This window comes from Squalius cephalus (genome assembly GCF_949319135.1).
Source record: "Squalius cephalus genome assembly, chromosome: 16".
NCBI classification, from domain to species: domain Eukaryota; kingdom Metazoa; phylum Chordata; class Actinopteri; order Cypriniformes; family Leuciscidae; genus Squalius; species Squalius cephalus.
In genome coordinates, this window is record NC_137137.1 from 10,241,569 (window position 1) to 10,260,281 (window position 18,713).

At 37.3% G+C, this 18,713-nt stretch overlaps 1 protein-coding gene across 1 annotated transcript in view; it reads right to left on the reverse strand.

Annotated features, from left to right (window-relative positions):
* obscna (obscurin, cytoskeletal calmodulin and titin-interacting RhoGEF a) overlaps positions 1 to 18,713 on the reverse strand; it is a 45,887-nt gene extending 27,174 nt beyond the window's left edge. The window contains exons 1-28 of the mRNA XM_079898189.1: positions 18,453 to 18,713; positions 17,081 to 17,242; positions 16,300 to 16,404; positions 15,946 to 16,212; positions 15,506 to 15,775; positions 13,670 to 13,936; positions 13,212 to 13,475; positions 12,090 to 12,356; positions 11,736 to 12,005; positions 11,392 to 11,658; positions 10,955 to 11,221; positions 10,510 to 10,782; positions 9,888 to 10,151; positions 9,522 to 9,788; positions 9,176 to 9,442; positions 8,819 to 9,085; positions 7,759 to 8,025; positions 7,419 to 7,685; positions 5,435 to 5,701; positions 4,221 to 4,487; positions 3,822 to 4,088; positions 3,468 to 3,734; positions 3,093 to 3,359; positions 2,528 to 2,794; positions 2,175 to 2,441; positions 1,190 to 1,459; positions 792 to 1,070; positions 391 to 648 (exon numbers count right to left, since the gene is read on the reverse strand). Of these exons, the coding sequence (XP_079754315.1) occupies positions 391 to 648; positions 792 to 1,070; positions 1,190 to 1,459; positions 2,175 to 2,441; positions 2,528 to 2,794; positions 3,093 to 3,359; positions 3,468 to 3,734; positions 3,822 to 4,088; positions 4,221 to 4,487; positions 5,435 to 5,701; positions 7,419 to 7,685; positions 7,759 to 8,025; positions 8,819 to 9,085; positions 9,176 to 9,442; positions 9,522 to 9,788; positions 9,888 to 10,151; positions 10,510 to 10,782; positions 10,955 to 11,221; positions 11,392 to 11,658; positions 11,736 to 12,005; positions 12,090 to 12,356; positions 13,212 to 13,475; positions 13,670 to 13,936; positions 15,506 to 15,775; positions 15,946 to 16,212; positions 16,300 to 16,404; positions 17,081 to 17,242; positions 18,453 to 18,513 (7,015 nt within the window). The 5' untranslated portion in view covers positions 18,514 to 18,713. The remainder of the gene's footprint in view (positions 1 to 390; positions 649 to 791; positions 1,071 to 1,189; positions 1,460 to 2,174; positions 2,442 to 2,527; positions 2,795 to 3,092; positions 3,360 to 3,467; positions 3,735 to 3,821; positions 4,089 to 4,220; positions 4,488 to 5,434; positions 5,702 to 7,418; positions 7,686 to 7,758; positions 8,026 to 8,818; positions 9,086 to 9,175; positions 9,443 to 9,521; positions 9,789 to 9,887; positions 10,152 to 10,509; positions 10,783 to 10,954; positions 11,222 to 11,391; positions 11,659 to 11,735; positions 12,006 to 12,089; positions 12,357 to 13,211; positions 13,476 to 13,669; positions 13,937 to 15,505; positions 15,776 to 15,945; positions 16,213 to 16,299; positions 16,405 to 17,080; positions 17,243 to 18,452) is intronic.

An 18,713-nucleotide genomic window follows, 5' to 3' on the forward strand; every position in this document is an offset into this window, starting at 1 on the left:
ACAATTTCCTTCTCTGAAACAATACTTTCTTGTGACCGACAACTGAAATATGGTGGACTAGGAGTGCGACATAAAAAATAAAAGTAGGGAACTATCAATGTATTAATTAAAAAATAAATATTTTAATAAATCACATTTAAAAAATATGACAACACGTACTAAAATTGATCAATTCATTTCTTTTTTTGAATACAGTTAAATTTGATTACTATTACTATTAATAATAAATATAATAATGATAATAAATTATTGTAAATGTTATTACTATTATTAAAGTATGTATAACATGTTTAAATGGTGATAAATCAAGTTCAAATTAAATATATATATTTATAGTTATAATTTTCTAGTCTTTATAGTTAGAGCAAATGTGTTTCAAATTGTTCCTACCTTTGACTGTAAGAGTAGCACTACTCTGCATGTCTCCTGTATCGCACATGTAAATCCCAGCATCTTCTTTTCTGACTTTGTGAATTAGAAGAATATTTCGTTTCCCATGTTTCAGAGGTTCATACTTTTCCCCGGGGAGCAGGGTTACATTATTTCGTTTCCAGGTTATAAGTGTGCAGGAGTCAGAAGTCACACAGCACAGGGTGGCAGAATCTCCCTCAAAAATGGTCATGTCTTTCAGGTTTTCTTCAATGAAAACTATAAAGAGAGAATGCACTTTAGAGTGTAAAGTTAAATCAACTCATTGCATTTGGTATACTTTTCTATATCAATACTGTATTTCTGCTGTTTACACTCAAATTTAATTTCTTATAAAAAATAAATTGAATCCTTACACTCACCTTTAGGTTTGCTGTTTACACGCAGATGAGCAGAAGTCTTTTCATTTCCCACCACAAAGGACACAACACCTGACTCTTCAGGTGTGGTCATAGTGAGCACCAACTGGTGTTCTTTGCCACAGATACTCATCTGGTTCATCTCGTTCTCCTGCAGTACATTGGAACCAAGCCACCAAACCCCGTCAAGGATGTTCTCGTGTGAAAGCTCGCACACAAAGCGGGCGCTCTCGCCTGCAGTAACCGTCAAGTCACGCAGTCCTTTCACAATCCTCACACGCTCTGTAAAGGTAACATTAATCGAATAAAGGAATGAACAGGAGTCCTTGAAATTCATTGTGTTTGAAAGCAAACTGAATTTTATTGTTGAATTTATGTAGGCTTGTTTTGATTTACTGTACCTATCACTCTGAGGGTTGTAGACGTCTTCTTGCCTCTGACGCTGCATGTGTACACGCCAGCGTCCTCCATTCTCAGTTTCCTGATTTCGAGCTCCTGAGTGGCACCTTTACGGTGGAGGGTATATCGCCCACCCTGTGTGATCTGATTTGATTCTTTTCTCCAGGTCACTGGGGCATTGTCGCTAGAGAGTAAACAACTAAACAGGACAGATTCCCCTTCTATTGCTTCTTGACTCTCAAGCTCTTTCTCAAAGAACACAGAGGCAGCAGCTGTGAGAGGTGTGAGAAGTATGATCTCAACAACAGCTCAAATGTATTTGGAGTATTTTGCAAATGAGAAATTGTGTATGTTAACTGGTAGAGTTTATGATATGAAATGACACTATGTGTGTATGATGCTGTGATTCATGAAGGGGTATCATACAGGGTTCGTGAAAGGATCATGAGGGCATCAACAGTCGTGGAAATGGCAGAGGTTCAGTTGGGGGACCCTAATTACAGAAATGGGGGGATTTGAAGATTTTTTTTCCTCATTCTACGGGAGTTTTATTTTACCAGGTTCTATTCAAATGGAAATACACATACATTACCATTTAAAAGTTTGGTAAGTAAGAAGTGTTTTTGAAAGAAGTCTCTTAGGCTCACCAAGGCTGCATTTACCAAAAATATAGAAATATACTGTAGTGAAATTTCAGTTTGAAATACTATTTCATTATATTTCATTACTATTTCACTATATTGAAAAAAATCTGTTAAATTTACAGCTATCTTGAGGCTACTGAATGGAAACTAAATCCTCTTAATTGCCCTTAAAATAAATGTAACCGGTTTGAATGCCCCATGCCCCTGCACCCCATCATTTCCAGCCCTGGGTATCATACATTGTTTACAGCACTGTTAAAATGTTGTCAAGATATTGGGTATAGACACAATGTTACCTTGTGTGAACTCAATGAGAAGGTATTTAAAGCTGCATTGGACCTACCCCTAACATTAACTTCAGCTGTTGTCTTCTGGTCTCCAACAATGCAGCTATATTCCCCAACATCCACAGGAATGACATTTTTAATGCGTAATTCGGCAACCAATCCCTCCTGCTTGATCTTATATTTAGTTCCATTGCTGAGCTCATCGTCCCCTCTCAACCATGTTACTGGTACCCCAGCCTTGGACAACTCACAGTGCAGAATAACAACACCTCCCTCAGGAGCCTCTTGGTTCTTCAGGTTTTGTTTGAACGTTACTGGCGTGGCTGAGGAGTAGCACATTAGCATGTTAGCTCATTGTGAGCGTAAGCGACAATAAAAGCTCAATTTTCTTTAAAACCTTTATCCATACCGAACACTCTGACTGTAGATTTGGTATTCTGCTCCCCACAAATGCAACTGTAGATTCCACTGTCTTCAGGCAAGGCTTTCATGATGATCAGCTCCCTTGCAACATCACATTCCTTGATTTGATACTTATACCCAGATCTGAGGAGCTCTTTCCCCTTTCTCCATTCAACAGGACATCCAGCTTTTGAGAGCTCACAGTGTAATACGAGTGTATTTTCTTCTTCAACTTCCTGATTTTTCAACTTGACTTTAAAAGTGATAGGTGGAACTGGAAGCATCAACCACAAGAGATATGCCTGATTATTTCACAACACAACCATGCAGGCCCTCAAAGCACAGCGAAGCAGAAGACCATAGCACAAGAAGCAATAATAAAAAACAGCAAGCCAAAAAAGACCAAAATGTGCCAATCCGCCTCTGCAAAAAGTCAGCATGCCTTACCCTTATGGGTTAGCTCAGCAGTTGTCTCAGAATTCTTGGTTTTACATGAATGGCTCCCAAGAATAGCAAGCCAAAAAAGACCAAAATGTGCCAAGCCGCCTCTGCAAAAAGTCTGTATGCCTTACCCTTAACGGTTAGCTCAGCAGTTGTCTCAGAATCCTTGGTTTTACATGAATAGCTCCCAGCATCACTTGCTTCAACATTATGTATGACCAGTTTGGTGAATGTTCCCTCTTGCTTCATTTCATACTTGTCACTCGGTTTAAGAATAATTCTTCCTTTTCTCCAATCTACTTGAGTGCCGGGTTTAGAGAGCTCACAGCTTAACACAGCTTGACCACCTTCTTTAGTTACTTCGTTTTGGAGTTCTTTTTTAAAAGTGACGGGTAGAGCTATGAAAACCATGAAAAATGTGTTAAAGTTAAGTTTGAGAATGATTTCAAAGAGGAAAGCTATTACTAAAGAATAACAATATCTGATCTTGCAGTAGTAGAGCGTACCCTTGACTTTAACTTCTGCTGTTGTCTTTTCCTTTCCCGTAGTGCAGCTGTAGGAGCTGACATCTTCAGAGTTGACATTCTTGATAAGTAGTTCAGCAATCCTTCCCTCGGTCCTCATCTGGTACTTTTCTCCAACTCGCAGCATCTCTTCACCCCTCCACCATTTCACAGCGGCGCCCGGTTTGGAAAGCTCGCAACGCAAAGCAACAGTGTTGCCCTCCACCACTTCTTGATTTCTCAAGTTTTGTTTGAACGTGATTGGGAAAGCTAAGAAATCATAAATATATTTGAGTCACCTAAGGAGAATATTTGACAAAATTGGCAAGTATAAAATCGTTTGATTGAGTTTTGTACCATTGATTTTAACCGTTGCTTTGGATGTCTGATCAGGGCACACACAAAAGTAGACTCCACTGTCTTCAGGTATGGCTTTCCTGATAACAAGCTCCATTTTAGTTGCAATCTGTCTCATCAGGTACTTTTCTCCAGGCTTAAGTACTTCTTCTCCCTTCAACCACTCCACATCAGCACTGGCTTTTGAGAGTTCACAGCGCAAGGTGACATTGTTCCCTTCTTCACCCTCTTGATTCATAAGTTCTTGTTTGAAAGTGATGGGGAGAGCTATACAAAGCAGATGTTCCATATCTTATCATGTTTTTGATGAAATCTTTTCATAGAATATTTCTAGCAAAAATTGGCTAATGCTCAATTACAGGAACTTTAATTTGAAAACTTCCTGGAACACATTCATACCATTAACTTTGATGGTTGCTTCTGTCTTTTGATCTTCACATACACATCGATAAACTCCACTGTCTTCTGGTTGTGCCTTCCTTATTAGCAGTTCAGCTTTTGCTTCTTTGTGTCTCAATTGATATTTTTCTCCAGTCTTGAGCATTTCTTCTCCTTTCCACCACTCTACTCGAACTCCTGCCTTAGAAAGTTCACAGTTCAAAGTGACACTGTTCCCCTCCTGAGCTTCCTGGTTCTTCAGAGTTGCTTTAAAGGTAGCAGGGAGTCCTTCAGAAAGCCAAGAATTGAAAAAAGCCCGTTTTCATGTATTGAAAGTTATAGGCTCTTCAAAAGTGTGAATGTTGTGTCTTCCCAAGTGTTACCAAAAATTTACCAGTAGACACTTTTTGTGCTCAATCAACTTTAATAATTACATCAGGCAAAGTCCTAAATTAATTGGGGTTCATCTATCATCTAAATTAATTGGGGTATACAGTATTTTATTTATGCATTATGTACACCAACACACTATAGCTCTTCATAACCAGCCAATGCTGTAATGAATTGGGCAAGATCCCGACAAAAGCTGCATTTTTATGTTACAGTTTTTATCAACCAATATTATATGAAGGGATTTGTCATATCAAGACTCTTCTGATGCCAAATATGGAGTGTAATTAGAGGGTATGAATTTAAACATCATGTAATGAAAATCCAACAGTGATTTATATCACTGTTGAGAGATTAATTAAACCTGTGCAGTGGGCTTGTGTAACGCCATGACAGCATGCTAAATAGACCTTATTCAGGGTAGCACCAAATTTAATTTTAGACAGGAATGAAAATAAGGCTGTGAGGGTTAGAACTTAGAAGTGCGTTCAACATGCTGATTGTTCAGTTGACCAAAAGTCTTTCCGAAAAAAAATTCAGAAGACAAGAACTCCTTTTGACTAACAGTTTTGTAAGTTGTGAGAAACAGTTTTGAAAATTAAGTGATCTAATGCCTTTATATAGTGTCTCCCAAAGTAAAGACTGTAAGTCTATCCCTCACAACCTTGTTAAATTCAATATCGCATAACCTGACTAGGGTCAATAGTAGCTGTGGAGGAAATGGCAATTTTAAATGAAATGTAAGAACTTGATCACTCAGAATAAAAAAAAAATCACATGGTCATGAAAATGAAATGCATATTAAATGCATAATATCACAAATTCAGCAGTAATTCGGATATTACCTTGAACCATCAGTTTGGCTGTTGATTGTGAATCTTTGGTTTTGCAGGTGTAATTTCCTGCATCATCCTCAACTAGATTATTTATCACCAGTTTGGTTAATCGTCCCTCCAGTTTTGTGTGATATTTGGCTCCAGGTTTCAGAATTACTCTACCTTTCCTCCATTCGACTGGAGCACCAGGCTTTGAAAGCTCACAGGTAAATACTGCACTTTCACCCTCTATAGACACCTGGTCCTGAAGCTCTCGACTGAATGTAATCGGAAGAGCTGAGAAAATATTGACATTTTTGGTCTTTTAATATAAACCATTACCTCACAAGCACAAATCATTATATATACGCTATCTTTCAAAAGTCTGTAAGATTTATGGTGTGTTCACACTTTTAGTTCAGTTGTCTTGGTTGTTTTGGTCTAGACCAAAAAAGAAAATAATTTATTTAGTTCTGGTTCGCTTAGTGTTCAAATTGTCATTTTTAACACTGAACTTAAAGATAAAAAAAAAAAAAGCTTTTACAAGGTTTGAAATTGTGACCATTTTGGAGCTGAAGACTGACGCGAAGAGAAATCAGACAAGCCATCAGAGAAAATACTGTACCAGGCACAAAATATATGTACAAAATATAAGAAGAAATATATAAATATTGAATTAGGGGTTGGGGTTTATATGAATGTATCTCTTAAGGGAACTGATTGTCTTCAGAAAAACTTTGATGGCATTTTCTTTCCCTCATATCTCCAAATAAAGTAGTATTTATTAGTGCTTATTTGTGTACAGTTTACTTTAAATCCTATAATTTAATTTAATTTAAATCAAAAACGACTGCTCATGCTACATGTGTGTACCATCTTTATCATCATAATTAAAATGCAGTGGTGCATCTAATTTCAAATGGCTATAGATATTTTTTGTTTAAGACCAGTTTGACCTGTTATATAGCATATAAACAAAAAACTAATTTGCTTAAACAAAGAAAAAAACAGAAAAGAAAATGGCAACCGGTATTGGAATCGGCATGAAAAATCATGATCGGTGCACCACTACTGTTTTTATTTATCTAAAAATAATGTTTTTAGCCCTGTTTTATAACATGTTTTGAGACGGAACTTACTGAACATCCAAAATAATGCTGTGTGCTGGGCTAAACGCACTTGTTGTATGTCCGTACATATGATGGTATTTTTAGCAGCTGAGAACTCTTGAAGAGCTTATAAAATGTGTTGAGGAGTCAAAACAGCAGCAGGAATTCCTCTGTCACACACACACACAGATCTGCTGCAGACACTGTTCTGACACCTGTACCAAACTATATGGAACCAGGTATGCTTGAGCAGTCTGTCCTTTTTTAGAGTCGTATCTTGTGAAATCACGTCCAGTTTTTGTTCAATTTATATGTTGTTGGTCCGTGTTGAGTTCATATTTCAGTCGAACCGCACCGGAGTTCATTTGGAAGTGTTTACACATATTCAAATGAACCGCATTAACAGAGCAATCGCACTAGAGTTAGTTTTAATCAAACCAAAACTGGCAAGTGTGAAAACACCCTAAAATGACTCTTATGCTCATAAAGCCTGCATTTATTCGATCAAAAATACAGTAAATTTTGTATATATTATTTTTCTATATTTAAATGTTTTAAAATGTATTCCTATGATTTCAAAGCTGAATTTTCAGCTATTACTCCAGTCTTCAGTGTCACATGATCCTTCAGAAACCATTCTTACATGCTGATTTGGTGCTCAAGAAACATTTCTTATTAATATCAATGTTGAAAACAGTTGTGCTGCTTAATATTTTTGAGTTAATCGTTATTAAAAAAAAATCAGGATTCTCTGATGAAGAGAAAGTTCAAAAGAACAGAAATCTTATATAATATTATAAATGTCTTTACTGCCACTTTTGATCAATTTAATGCATCTTTGCTATTAAAATGATTAATTCAAAAAAGTGGTAGTGTATATATTTTTAACATTCTTTAGACCTTACCTTTGACTTTCACTTCAGCTGTGGTCTTTTGGCCTCCAGTCACACAGCTGTATATTCCAGCATCTTCAGAGAAAATATGAGTTATTTCCAACTCAGCTGTCCTTCCATCCAGCCTCGTCTGGTACCGTGGCCCTGGAAGGAGCGGTTTATCTCCTCTCCACCATTGCACAGGTACTCCAGCTTTGGAGAGCTCACAGTGTAAGGTTATAGATTCCCCTTCAAGAGCTTCTTGGTTCGTAAGTTTTTGTTTAAAAGTAGCAGGAGCACCTGGGCAACAACGTGTTTTATAATAACACCAATTTTGTATCAATAACAAAAACTCAATGAAACAAAACCTTACCAACAATTTTGATTGTAGCTTTGGTCTTTTGGTCTCCACAGACACATCTGTAGACTCCACTGTCTTCAGGCACGGCCTCACAGATGATCAGCTCAATTGATGTGTCTCGTTGTTTCATCTTATACTTCTCTCCAGGCTGGAGCAGCTCGTCTCCATTCCACCATTCTACAGGGACACCGGTTTTGGAAAGCTCACAATGCAATTGTATCGTCTTCCCTTCCTCGGCTACCAGGTTTTTCAGCTTCTCTTTGAAAGTGACAAGTTGACCTACAGAACAAAAAGAAACAAGTAAGTACAGTACATCCTTATTTACTTTGGCAAACGATTGGGCGAAAATTGAAAACTAGCATTCAACATTAATTGTGAGACAGTTTCAGACCAGCTGACTGCAGTCACTTGTCCAAACCAATCCTAAGTTGCTACTATAAATAAATAAATAAATAAATAAAACATTAATTGATTTTGACAACCATTTTTATTCCTAGCAAATTATTAGTTATTTATTATTATTATTTTATTGTTATTTAATTATTATTATTTTATCTAGCTGGATAAAGTTTGGGGGGGGGGGGGGGGTGACATGATTATACCTGTATAATTTCTAGCTTGTTTCAAAATTGTACATAATATAATTATTTATACACACACATACTGCACATGTACACACACATATACATATATATATTAACACACCTGTATATACTGTGCATAAAATCACTCTTATAAACAGCTTCTTAATAGTTAACACAAACTTTTTATATATGTTCTATATAACATTATATATGTATAATATTAATAAACAATTAAAAAGAAATCAAAGCAGTAAAGAAATTAATTAGTGAACATTTTTGTAAAGTATACTTAATAAATATAAATATATATTTCTACATATATTTTTAGCAAATATAAAAAAGCATTGTTAAATGATCACTATTTTGTTTTAGTGGCAGTGAAAAATTGGCAGGTCAAGAAACAAACCTACTGCCCTGACTGGGCAAGCATTAAAAAAAAAAATCCTTATTTTGGATGATTGATTGACTAGTGAATTGAACTAGCTTACCACTAACAGTAATGTTGGCTGATGTCTGGGCAGTTTCACTTGTACAGCTATAGACTCCACTATCCTCTTGTGTCAAATTGAAAATCTTCAGCTCTAGCATGCAGCTTCTCTGCCTGATCTTGTACTTCTCTCCGGACTTGAGCAGGTTGTTCCCCTTTCTCCACTCAACAGGGGTGTCTTGTTTGGATATCTCACAATGTAAGATTATGCTGTTTCCCTCCTCAGCTATTTGATTTCTTAACTTCTGTTTGAACGTGATGGGTTGAGCTAAGGAAATATAAAAGAACATATAAGCTCCATTTTCAGTATTCAGAACATTGGAGAAGCAAAGTCTTTATATTCAACATCTTGTCTTACTTCGTATTTTGATAATAGCTTTGGTCCTTTGATCTTCACACACACAGATGTACGTTCCACTGTCCTCAGGCACTGGATTTCTGATTACCAGCTCCAGTATGGTGACTATGTGTCTCATCTGATACTTCTCGCCAGGACAGAGAGTTTGTTCACCTTTCAACCATTCCACAGGGATTCCAGCTTTAGAAAGCTCACAGCGTAATGTCACATTTTTACCCTCCTCTGTCTCTTGGTTCTTGAGCTCTTTAACAAATGATATAAGAACCGCTGGAAAAGAGGAAATGGTACAAGTGAAGCTACAAATAAAAGACAAATGTTATGAATTCATTTTCATAGCAATCAGTACCATTGACTGTAACAGTAGCCATAGTTTTTTGGTCTCTGCAAATGCATGTGTAATTCCCAGAGTCTTCCGGCATCAGATTGTGTATTGTAAGAGAAATGCAAGATTTCCTCTGCCTCATGTGGTACTTCTCACTATATTTTAGTGTCTCAGGTCCTTTGCGCCAGACAAACTGGACGCCGGGTATAGAGTATTCGCACGTCAGCGTCACACTCTCTCCCTCTTTGGCCTCCTGGTTCTGAAGCGCTTTTGTAAACTCAGCAGGGATAACTAATGTGAAACAAACATAAAGATGATGTAATTTCAAAAAAAGTAGCAAAACTAAAACCTCCCATATGGTAGAATGTGGAAATGAGACATCTGAAATACCTTTAACAGTCAGAGTGGCTTTACTGCTAACCGATCCTGCATCGCACTCGTACACCCCTGCGTCACTGTCTTTCACATCACGGATGGCCAGCCTGGCCTCATTTCCAGATCGACTAACTAAGTACTTTGAGGAATTCCAGATTAAACAGCCATCTTTGTACCAAACAATATGACATGGCTTTGAGGTCTTGCATAACAGCACCACACTTCCTCCTTCAATTGCTTCTGTGTCCTCCAATGCTTTAGTTATCGTGGGGCGTCTCTCTGTTATTCAAAGAGGTTTATTACAAAGACATATTTCAGATTTATGTTGTACATTATTCTGATCTGCACTGTGTTTTCTTATGTTTCACATTTTTCATTTTATGATAGACAACATAAAGACAAATAAGTTTACAAATAAGCCTCTTTAAAACTCCTTTTTTGTTCTAAACCTCAAAAAGTATATATTATATATATCGTTATGTATAATAAATTATATGTATCATGATCTATTTTAGCAGTAAAAGACATATTGACTAGTAGTCCCAAAATGCCTTCTTATGAGCATTATTAACGCTATTTCAAGCTTACAATATATGCCACATGCATCTTGTCAAGTGTCATGATTTATAATAGTTACCCCTGACTAATAGTGACGCATATGATCTTTTGTCCCCAGCCTCAAAGGAGATGGTGCCGGTGTCTTTACGTGCAAGCTGTTTGAAGGTAAGAGTGTGGTAGCCACCAGGCATCATCTTGATCTCGTTAAGATCATTAGTGTAGAGCAAGGTCTCATCCAGGTACCATTTAACGTCAGTGTAGTCACTTGGGCAGATCCGACACTTAAAGATGATGGTATCTCCTTCCAGACACTCTTTATCTTCTAGCTCATCCACAATGACCACTTTTTGACCTGAGAGCCAGATTCATATGAAAAATGCAATAGAAGCATAAAAACTTTTACAATTCATAAAGTGGCTATAAAATAGTTTTCCAGCACTTTATTTTTAGTAACCCATCTCAGATTCATTTTTTAAAGGTATATAATTCTGAAAGAATTTTTAACAATTATGTTGTTTGGCTACCTTGAACTGTAAGTAATGCCCTGCTCTGCATTGTCCCAATGTCACAGGTGTAGACGGCACTGTCACTCTTTTCCAGACTGAAGATGGTCAGAGTGAGGACGACATCCTTTTTCTTCATCATGTACTTTTGTCCCGAGCTGAGCACCATCAAGCCTTTTAGCCAGTTCACAGTAGTGGCGGGCACCCTGGTTTCACACTCCATGATCACTGTGCCCTTTTCCTCTGCGCGCAAATCCTTCAGTTCCTTTGCAAATGTTTGTTGCAAGTCTAAATGCATTACGACAAAAGAGAGAGTAACAGTGTAAATGACATTCAGCCGAATGAAATGAACTTGATCGGTCAATCACTAAAAGAGCAGTTGCACTGGGAAAAATTAATAAAGAAGTGTATAAAATGAGCCAACTCAAATTTATAATAGTGAGTAAGGAAGTATTTACCCCTGACATCTAATCTTGCCCTTGTAGCAATCCCATCAGCCTCACAGCAGTACTCTCCTGAGTCCATTATGGCTGCATTATGGATGATGAGCTTCACCAAATAATCCTTTTGGGAAATTTCATATTTTGGGCTGACTCTAATTAGTCGCCCATTTTTCAGCCATTTAACTGTTGCATCAGGTTTGGTGATCTCACAGCTGAGCTCTGGATCTTCACCGGGTGTCGCTTTAACATTTAGCATTTCCCTAAATACTCTCACAGGCTTCTCTGAGAAAACAGAAGAGACAGAGTGTAAGCAATGCTGAACTTGGAAACTTGCATTATTTGCAAATTTAAACAATCACCTTTGACGAACAACATAGTCCTGCAACTGAGATCTTTGATGGTAAAGACCACTTCTCCGGCATCAGATATAATAACTTCCTCAATGCTCATTGTGTATTTGCGCCCCTTGTTAGCGACTATGATCCGTCCATTGCCGACAATCAGTTTGCCATTCAAGATCCACAATGCTTCATCGATGATATCATGGGACAGGATACACTCAAAACTGCAGTTTTCCCCTTCCAGCACAGTTGTTGTCCTTATGCGTTTGGTAATGGTAATGCGCAAGTCTGAAAAAAGTCCCTCGGTCTGAATAAAATGTATATTTTTGTTAATTATTTCAATTAGATGAAATTAGAGATTATGGAACCTACCACGAACTATGACTTTCGCTTTAGTTTGGCTGCAGCCAATATCACAGCTGTACTCCCCTCCATCGTCTTTTCTCAGCTTGCGAATTATAAGAGCCAATGACTTTCCCACATGGAGAATCTCATACTTCTCACTGGCGGTCAGAATATCACCATCTTTCCTCCAGACAGGAGTTACAGATGGCTTGGAAACCTCACACTGCAGAAGGACTTCATCACGCTCCTCACCTGCTACATCCTCCAGTGACCTGAGGAACACTGCTGGCTTCTCTAAGAGACACACATAAATGGCCGATATTAGAAATCTATACCAAAGAAAATGAACGCTCACTTTTGCATGCTAAAGTGAATTTAGGCATCACAAAATTACAATGTACAGTAAGAAAGACTTAAAAATGTATGCTATAATGTGCTATTGAAAAAAAATATCATAATAATAAAAGAAGGATGCTAAGGAACCCCTAAAGGGACATAGTGATAGAAAAAAAACACGAGATGGAAGGAAAAATTATGTCAATGCAATTGAATTCTCTTGCAAATGTTTTGCATTCCCCTGAGTAACTTTGTGTTCACTCGCAAAAATTTTGAGTTCTTTACGAGTAAAGGCACATTTTCTCAGGGAATGTAAAAGTTGTGCAATGTAACTCAAAGGTTTTGCGAGCAAACACAAAGTTTCTCTGGGGAACGCAAGAGAATGCAAATGCATTGAAATTTTTTCCATCACCATGTCCTTTTAGGGGCTTCATAATATGCTGGTTGAATAGTCCCTAAACTATGGTTTAAAAATAGACTGGAGAGTATTATAACCACTGGATTTGAAAGGTTAGTTGATTACAACTATTAAAGTTGATTATGTTTGTGTAGCCTGAAATGTGTTGTAAAAGTACAACTCATTTTATGCATGAACTTGTAAATGGAAAGAAATGGTGCTCTTAAAGGGTTAAATCTCTTCCATAATTTATTGCTATTCCTTTACGAATGTGCTGTGCTGGGCATAAACAATTATATATCTGATATCTGTTGTAATTTCTTGTACATGTGTCTCTGCTTTGAATGTAGAGAATTTGGACAGCAGATAATTCAAAAGTCCTGTTTTCTTAGTCCCACGGTAACTGAAAACCTTACCTCTGACTCTGAGGAACGCAGACTCGCTGATATCAAAGGTTTTGAATGTTACACGGCTCTCTTGAGGAGCGAGTCGCTTTAGAAACAGACTGTACACTTTTCCAGAATTCTGGATTTTGTTTATGTGGTTGGTGTACAGAACTCTGTCATTGAGAAGCCACTGGACACTGGGTGATTCGTGACTTAGTTCACAACTGAATACAGCAGATCCATCTTCCTCAGTCTCTACTTGCTCCAGGTGTCTAATGATCTTCAACCTTTTAACTGCAAGAAAAGAAAAATTATTTCTAATGTACTGAATGTGTCTCATCTGTGCTCTAAAATGCTTCATGAAAAGCTACACGTGCAAATGGAAGACTATACCAGGGAAGACAGTGCAGATTGTGTCTTATTTTGATGATGTGTTTAAAATGTACAGGTACGTTAAACACCCTTATACTGTAGCTAAAAGCAGGTACCTTCCACACTGATTCTTCCTCTTGTCTCCGAGCCACCAGCCAGACAGCGATACTCTCCTGAATCTGCTGCTTTAACACCCAGGATGGTCATCTCAACCCGGTTCTTTTCTCGCTTCATTGTGCACTTATTGGAGGCAAACAGGGGGGTCCTACCCTTGAACCAGCGCACCACTCTGGGGGATGGACAGAACTCACAGCTGAGAGTAACTGACCCGTTCTCCTTCACCTCTACATCTGAAATGGGCTGTTTGACGATCAAAGGCCGCTCTATTAGGAAAGTGTAGGAAAGCAAGAATTCATAAGGCACATTATTCACAAGTCATATAATACAAATGCATGGCTCTATGCTCTGATTTAGGGATGCACTGATAAGATGAGCAGATTTTTTGTATGGCCCATTAACGATAAATGGCTAATATTAAAATAAATGACTAGTTTAAACTAATTCAAAATAATGTTGTCAAAAGTACTGACTTCCGACTACCAAGTTTAAAAATTTTAAAATGTGACTATACCAGCATTTCCCTCTAGCATTTTGAGTGCTGTTGAACGGATTCTTGAACACCTCTGATTGGCCATTGTGTTCACGTGCTCAACATATATGTCTCTGATTGGCTATTGAGTTCACGAGCTCAACATGCATGTCTGTGATTGGCCACAATTATCAACGCTTCAATAACATGTTGTAAATCAGGCGTTCTCAACCCTGGTCCTGGGCTGCGTTCCAGTCCAAAATTGTCATGCCCTTCACTTGCTAACTTCCCTTCGTCTCGTTCACTCGGATGTACGTCATTGCGAGTGCCCACTACTGGCGGAAACTGCAATGGGCTGAATTGGAACGTCCTAAGCCCTTGATCACTTGGAATCAGCTGTGGAGTTGATTTATTATTTACATTTTTTTCCCTTTAAGAATTTGTTTAATGCAGCATCCAAATGTTTATAGGTGTGTTTGGGTTGTTTTAAATTAAAAAAAATTATAATTAATATATCATAGAGTTGTCTGTGTGGTGGTGATTAGACGAGATATGCGGTGACGTCACAATCGTGTTGCATTGTGGGACATATAGGTGCCTGAAGTGTACATTTGAAGCAGACTCGCTCCCTCGGTCAAAATCGAGGGAATGAGGGTCTGTCCATATAAACTTCCCTCGTCCACTTCACGAAGTGGAACGCACTTCAAAATGGCGGCAGGGATTCCCCCGAGGGGAAGTGCTTAGGGAAGTTCGCAAGTGCGTGTCTAAAAGTGGACTGGAACGCAGCACTGGAGGGCCACTTTCCTGCAGAGTTTAGCTCCAACCCTAATCAAACACACCTGAACCAACTAATTAAGCTCTTCAGGATTATGAGATAACTACAGACAGGTGAGTTTGATCAAGGTTGGAGCTAAACTCTGCAGGAAAGTGGCCCTCGAGGACCAGGGTTGAGAACGCCTGTTGTAAATAGACGCTCTTCACTGAGAGCTTACACAGATATTACACGTCTGTCAGCGGATCTCTAATATATCCGCTGATAGATGCCGGCTTTCAAACGCTCCTGTGTGTATGTGTAAGCGTTTGGTGAAGAGCATCAAAGACGTCCATTAACAACATATTACAACGTGCATACAGGTGTGATGTTTGTGTTTACACGCATGCAACAAATACCGATGTGTGTCAAATTTTAGTACAAAATTACATTTTTGGAGCCAAACGCAAAAATAGTTGACATGAGCTTGCACAATTAAATAACCAAAACTCTGGTACCAATAATAAAGAAAAAAACTTGTCCAATAACTAATATGGCACCAATTTATTGTGTATCCCTACTCTGAATATTTGAGATTGACCAGATAATTACCTGTAACTGTGAGTTGAGCTTCTGACTTGCTCTTCCCCGAGGTGAACTGCACAATGCCACACATGCTGCTGTCAGTTTGGGTGAAAATAAGTCTATTCGAGGTTCCTTGCCTCTCAATCCTGATTTCTGGACAGGGACATAACATCTGCCCATTCAGGGTCCATTTTGGTGCCCTCTCTAATTTAATACTGGTTTCCACTTTAAAACGAGCCTCTTTAGGCTCCATGACCTCCACAGAACTGAGTCCTTTCAAAATGCTGATGGCCTGCTCTGTAAGATAGATCAAATATCCAGTGCATATTTTAAAAGGATAGACTAACTGACTAAATTAATAAAAGTAGACCAAGAATGAATCTGTTATATCAATGATAATATTGAAACTGGATAAGTAAACTGTATTTAAATTATGATTAAATTTAAGGAAAAAAATGACTTCTTACCCTCTACAAACAGTTGGCAGGATGTCCTCTCATCAACAGCATCACAGATAAAAGTGTCTTCATCTGAGGAGCCCACATCATCTATGATGAGCTGTCTGTACACACCTTCACTGATAGTTTGGTACTTGCCATTTGGCACAATTTCATGGTTTCTTCTGTACCATTTAACCACAGCATTGTCACGGGAGACCTGACACTCCAGCAAGGCACGGTGTTTGTACATGGCAATCTTCACCCTCAGGGGCTTCAAAAAATGAACTGGAAGCTCTGCAATGATCATCCTTGGTAAATTCAAACACAATTGAAGAAATTTTCAATGCAATGCAAAATCAAATGCGATGCTCTCATTTTTACCTTTAACTCGTAGTGTTGCTGTTGAAGAGACCCTCTCGGCAGTGAATCTGATTTCACCAGCATCTTCTGGTTTGACTGATTTATAGGTCAGGGAGTGTATTTTACCTGTTTGTAAGATTTGATCAAATTTGAAAGAGCTGCTGAAAATTTGACTCTAAAACAAAATATTATAATTTTCAATTAAAGACCTTTTCGGTCATTCTCAAAATATTGTCATATTCTGACGTAATTTTCTTTTTGTAATTATTTAACACCAGTATCTAATTTAAATTAACTAAATGGAAAATGTAAAGGTAAATAAATTTTTCAACATTGTGCACAGCTACATACACAGCTTTTTGAATTTTAAAAACAAAAAATACAAGTTTTTAACATTAAAAACATCAATGGAAAGAAATCAAGGGACCAATTGTTTTTTATATCAAATAGCCTACTTATTTTGTTTTGCGTTTTTGCAAACTTGTTATAGTGCATTAATGCTTAATTTGTTTTGTTTTGTCAAATAAATATGCTAGACAAAGGAGATAAGGACTTTTTATGCACTTGACAAACTCAAATATCTATTTTTTTAACATGCAAACCTATATAGCATCAAACTATGTAATTGAATACATGTTGGGTTAAATTATAGGATTATGCTTTTCATATGAAGTTTGAAATCTCTTTTTTCGTGCCTAAAAAGTCAGGTGAAATGTTTGTTAGCATATTTTGAGAATGACTCTGTTATGAACATACTGACATCCACCAGAAGTCATAGTGTCACTAAACTTTTCACACATACCCTCACATCTGAATTTAACATTGTCCCTAGCTCTCAAACGGCTGTCGTCCCTGTACCACATCCCATCCACATCTTCCCAGTTGACCTCACAGATAAATGTCACACTCTCCCTCTCGGTCACACTGGCATTCTGAAGATCCTTCACAATCTTTATATCCCTGGCTGAGAAAAAGGAAACAGGAGAGAGTAGCAAACTACTATCACAGGCAGCTTGTTTGGCAACATTTAAAATGTCAAAAAAACACTTCTTCTACTGTAAATGTACATTATCCAAAACATTTGAGATCTGAGGCTTCCCTACCATTATCACACAGAGAAATTACTTTATATGGCATTAACCCTCTAAAGCCTACTGTATCATATTTCATATGCAAATTTCTAAGGCCTTTAAATCAACATGATCAAATCTTTGCTAAAAAAAACTGTTTTACACAATCTACATGCCTTCTGTCCTCTTTTTTGGCAATTGAAAGGCCTTTTAGTATAATTCTAAAAAGTCCCCCTTCAGGTTGTTGTAAATGTTTTTTTTTTCTCTGAAATTTTCTTTACTTTTTTTTTTTTTTTTTTTATAAATCTTTACATTTTTATAAAGTAAATTTAAAAATAATTTTTAAATTGTTTGTAATATTTCAAGATGAACACTTGTTGGACTGAAGCAACTTAGGTTTAACTTGATTATCCCTACATCACTTTTTTTTGTTTTAGAAAAATCAAGTTATAACATTAGTATCAAATTTGATACTGTACATCTTTTGAGGAATGCTTATTTGTACATCGCTCAATCGTGTTGCATTGGATCGTTTTTTTCTCCCCACAATAAAAATACAGAGCTTTGTTAAATAAACTAAGTATAATTTTATAAACATAAATAACATCATTATATATATATATATATATATATATATATATATATATATATATATATATATATATATAGCCTATATATATATATATACATATACATATAAGAGGGATCATAAAGAATGCATGTTATTTTTATTCAGTACTGTCCTGAATAAGATATTTTACATAAAAGATGTTTACATATAGTCCACATTACACACAGTATTAAGAATCAAGGGTAATTTTTATAAATTCAGCTATTTTTTTAGTCTTGTGGACTATACGTAAACATCTTTTTATGTAAACTATCTTTCAGTACAGTAGCCTACTAAATCAAAAATAACATGCATATTGTATTATCCCTCTTATTTTGTTAAAATTAACATTTTGCAGATTCTGCAAGGGGTATGCAAACTTATATATTCTAAAGGTTCAATAAACTGTTCCATTTAAAAAAAAAACATCTGACTATTAGTATTTCATAAGTCAGGCTTTACAGGGTTAAAGACAGGTTGCACATTGGTGGTACCTGTGACTGTCAGCATAGCAGAGCTTTCGATCCCTTCAGCCTTGAAGCTGATGACGCCCATGTCAGAAACCGTGACACGCGTCAGGGTGAGTGTGTGTCTTTTCCCCTGTGTGGCAATTCGACACACAGGCCTGGATTTAAGTGGGAGTCCATTCCTGGTCCATTCACCCTGGACGTACGCATGACTGAGGACCACTTCAAATGTACAGACTTCTTTCTCACACAGCGTCACATCCTCTAGCCCTTTCACCAATTGAATTC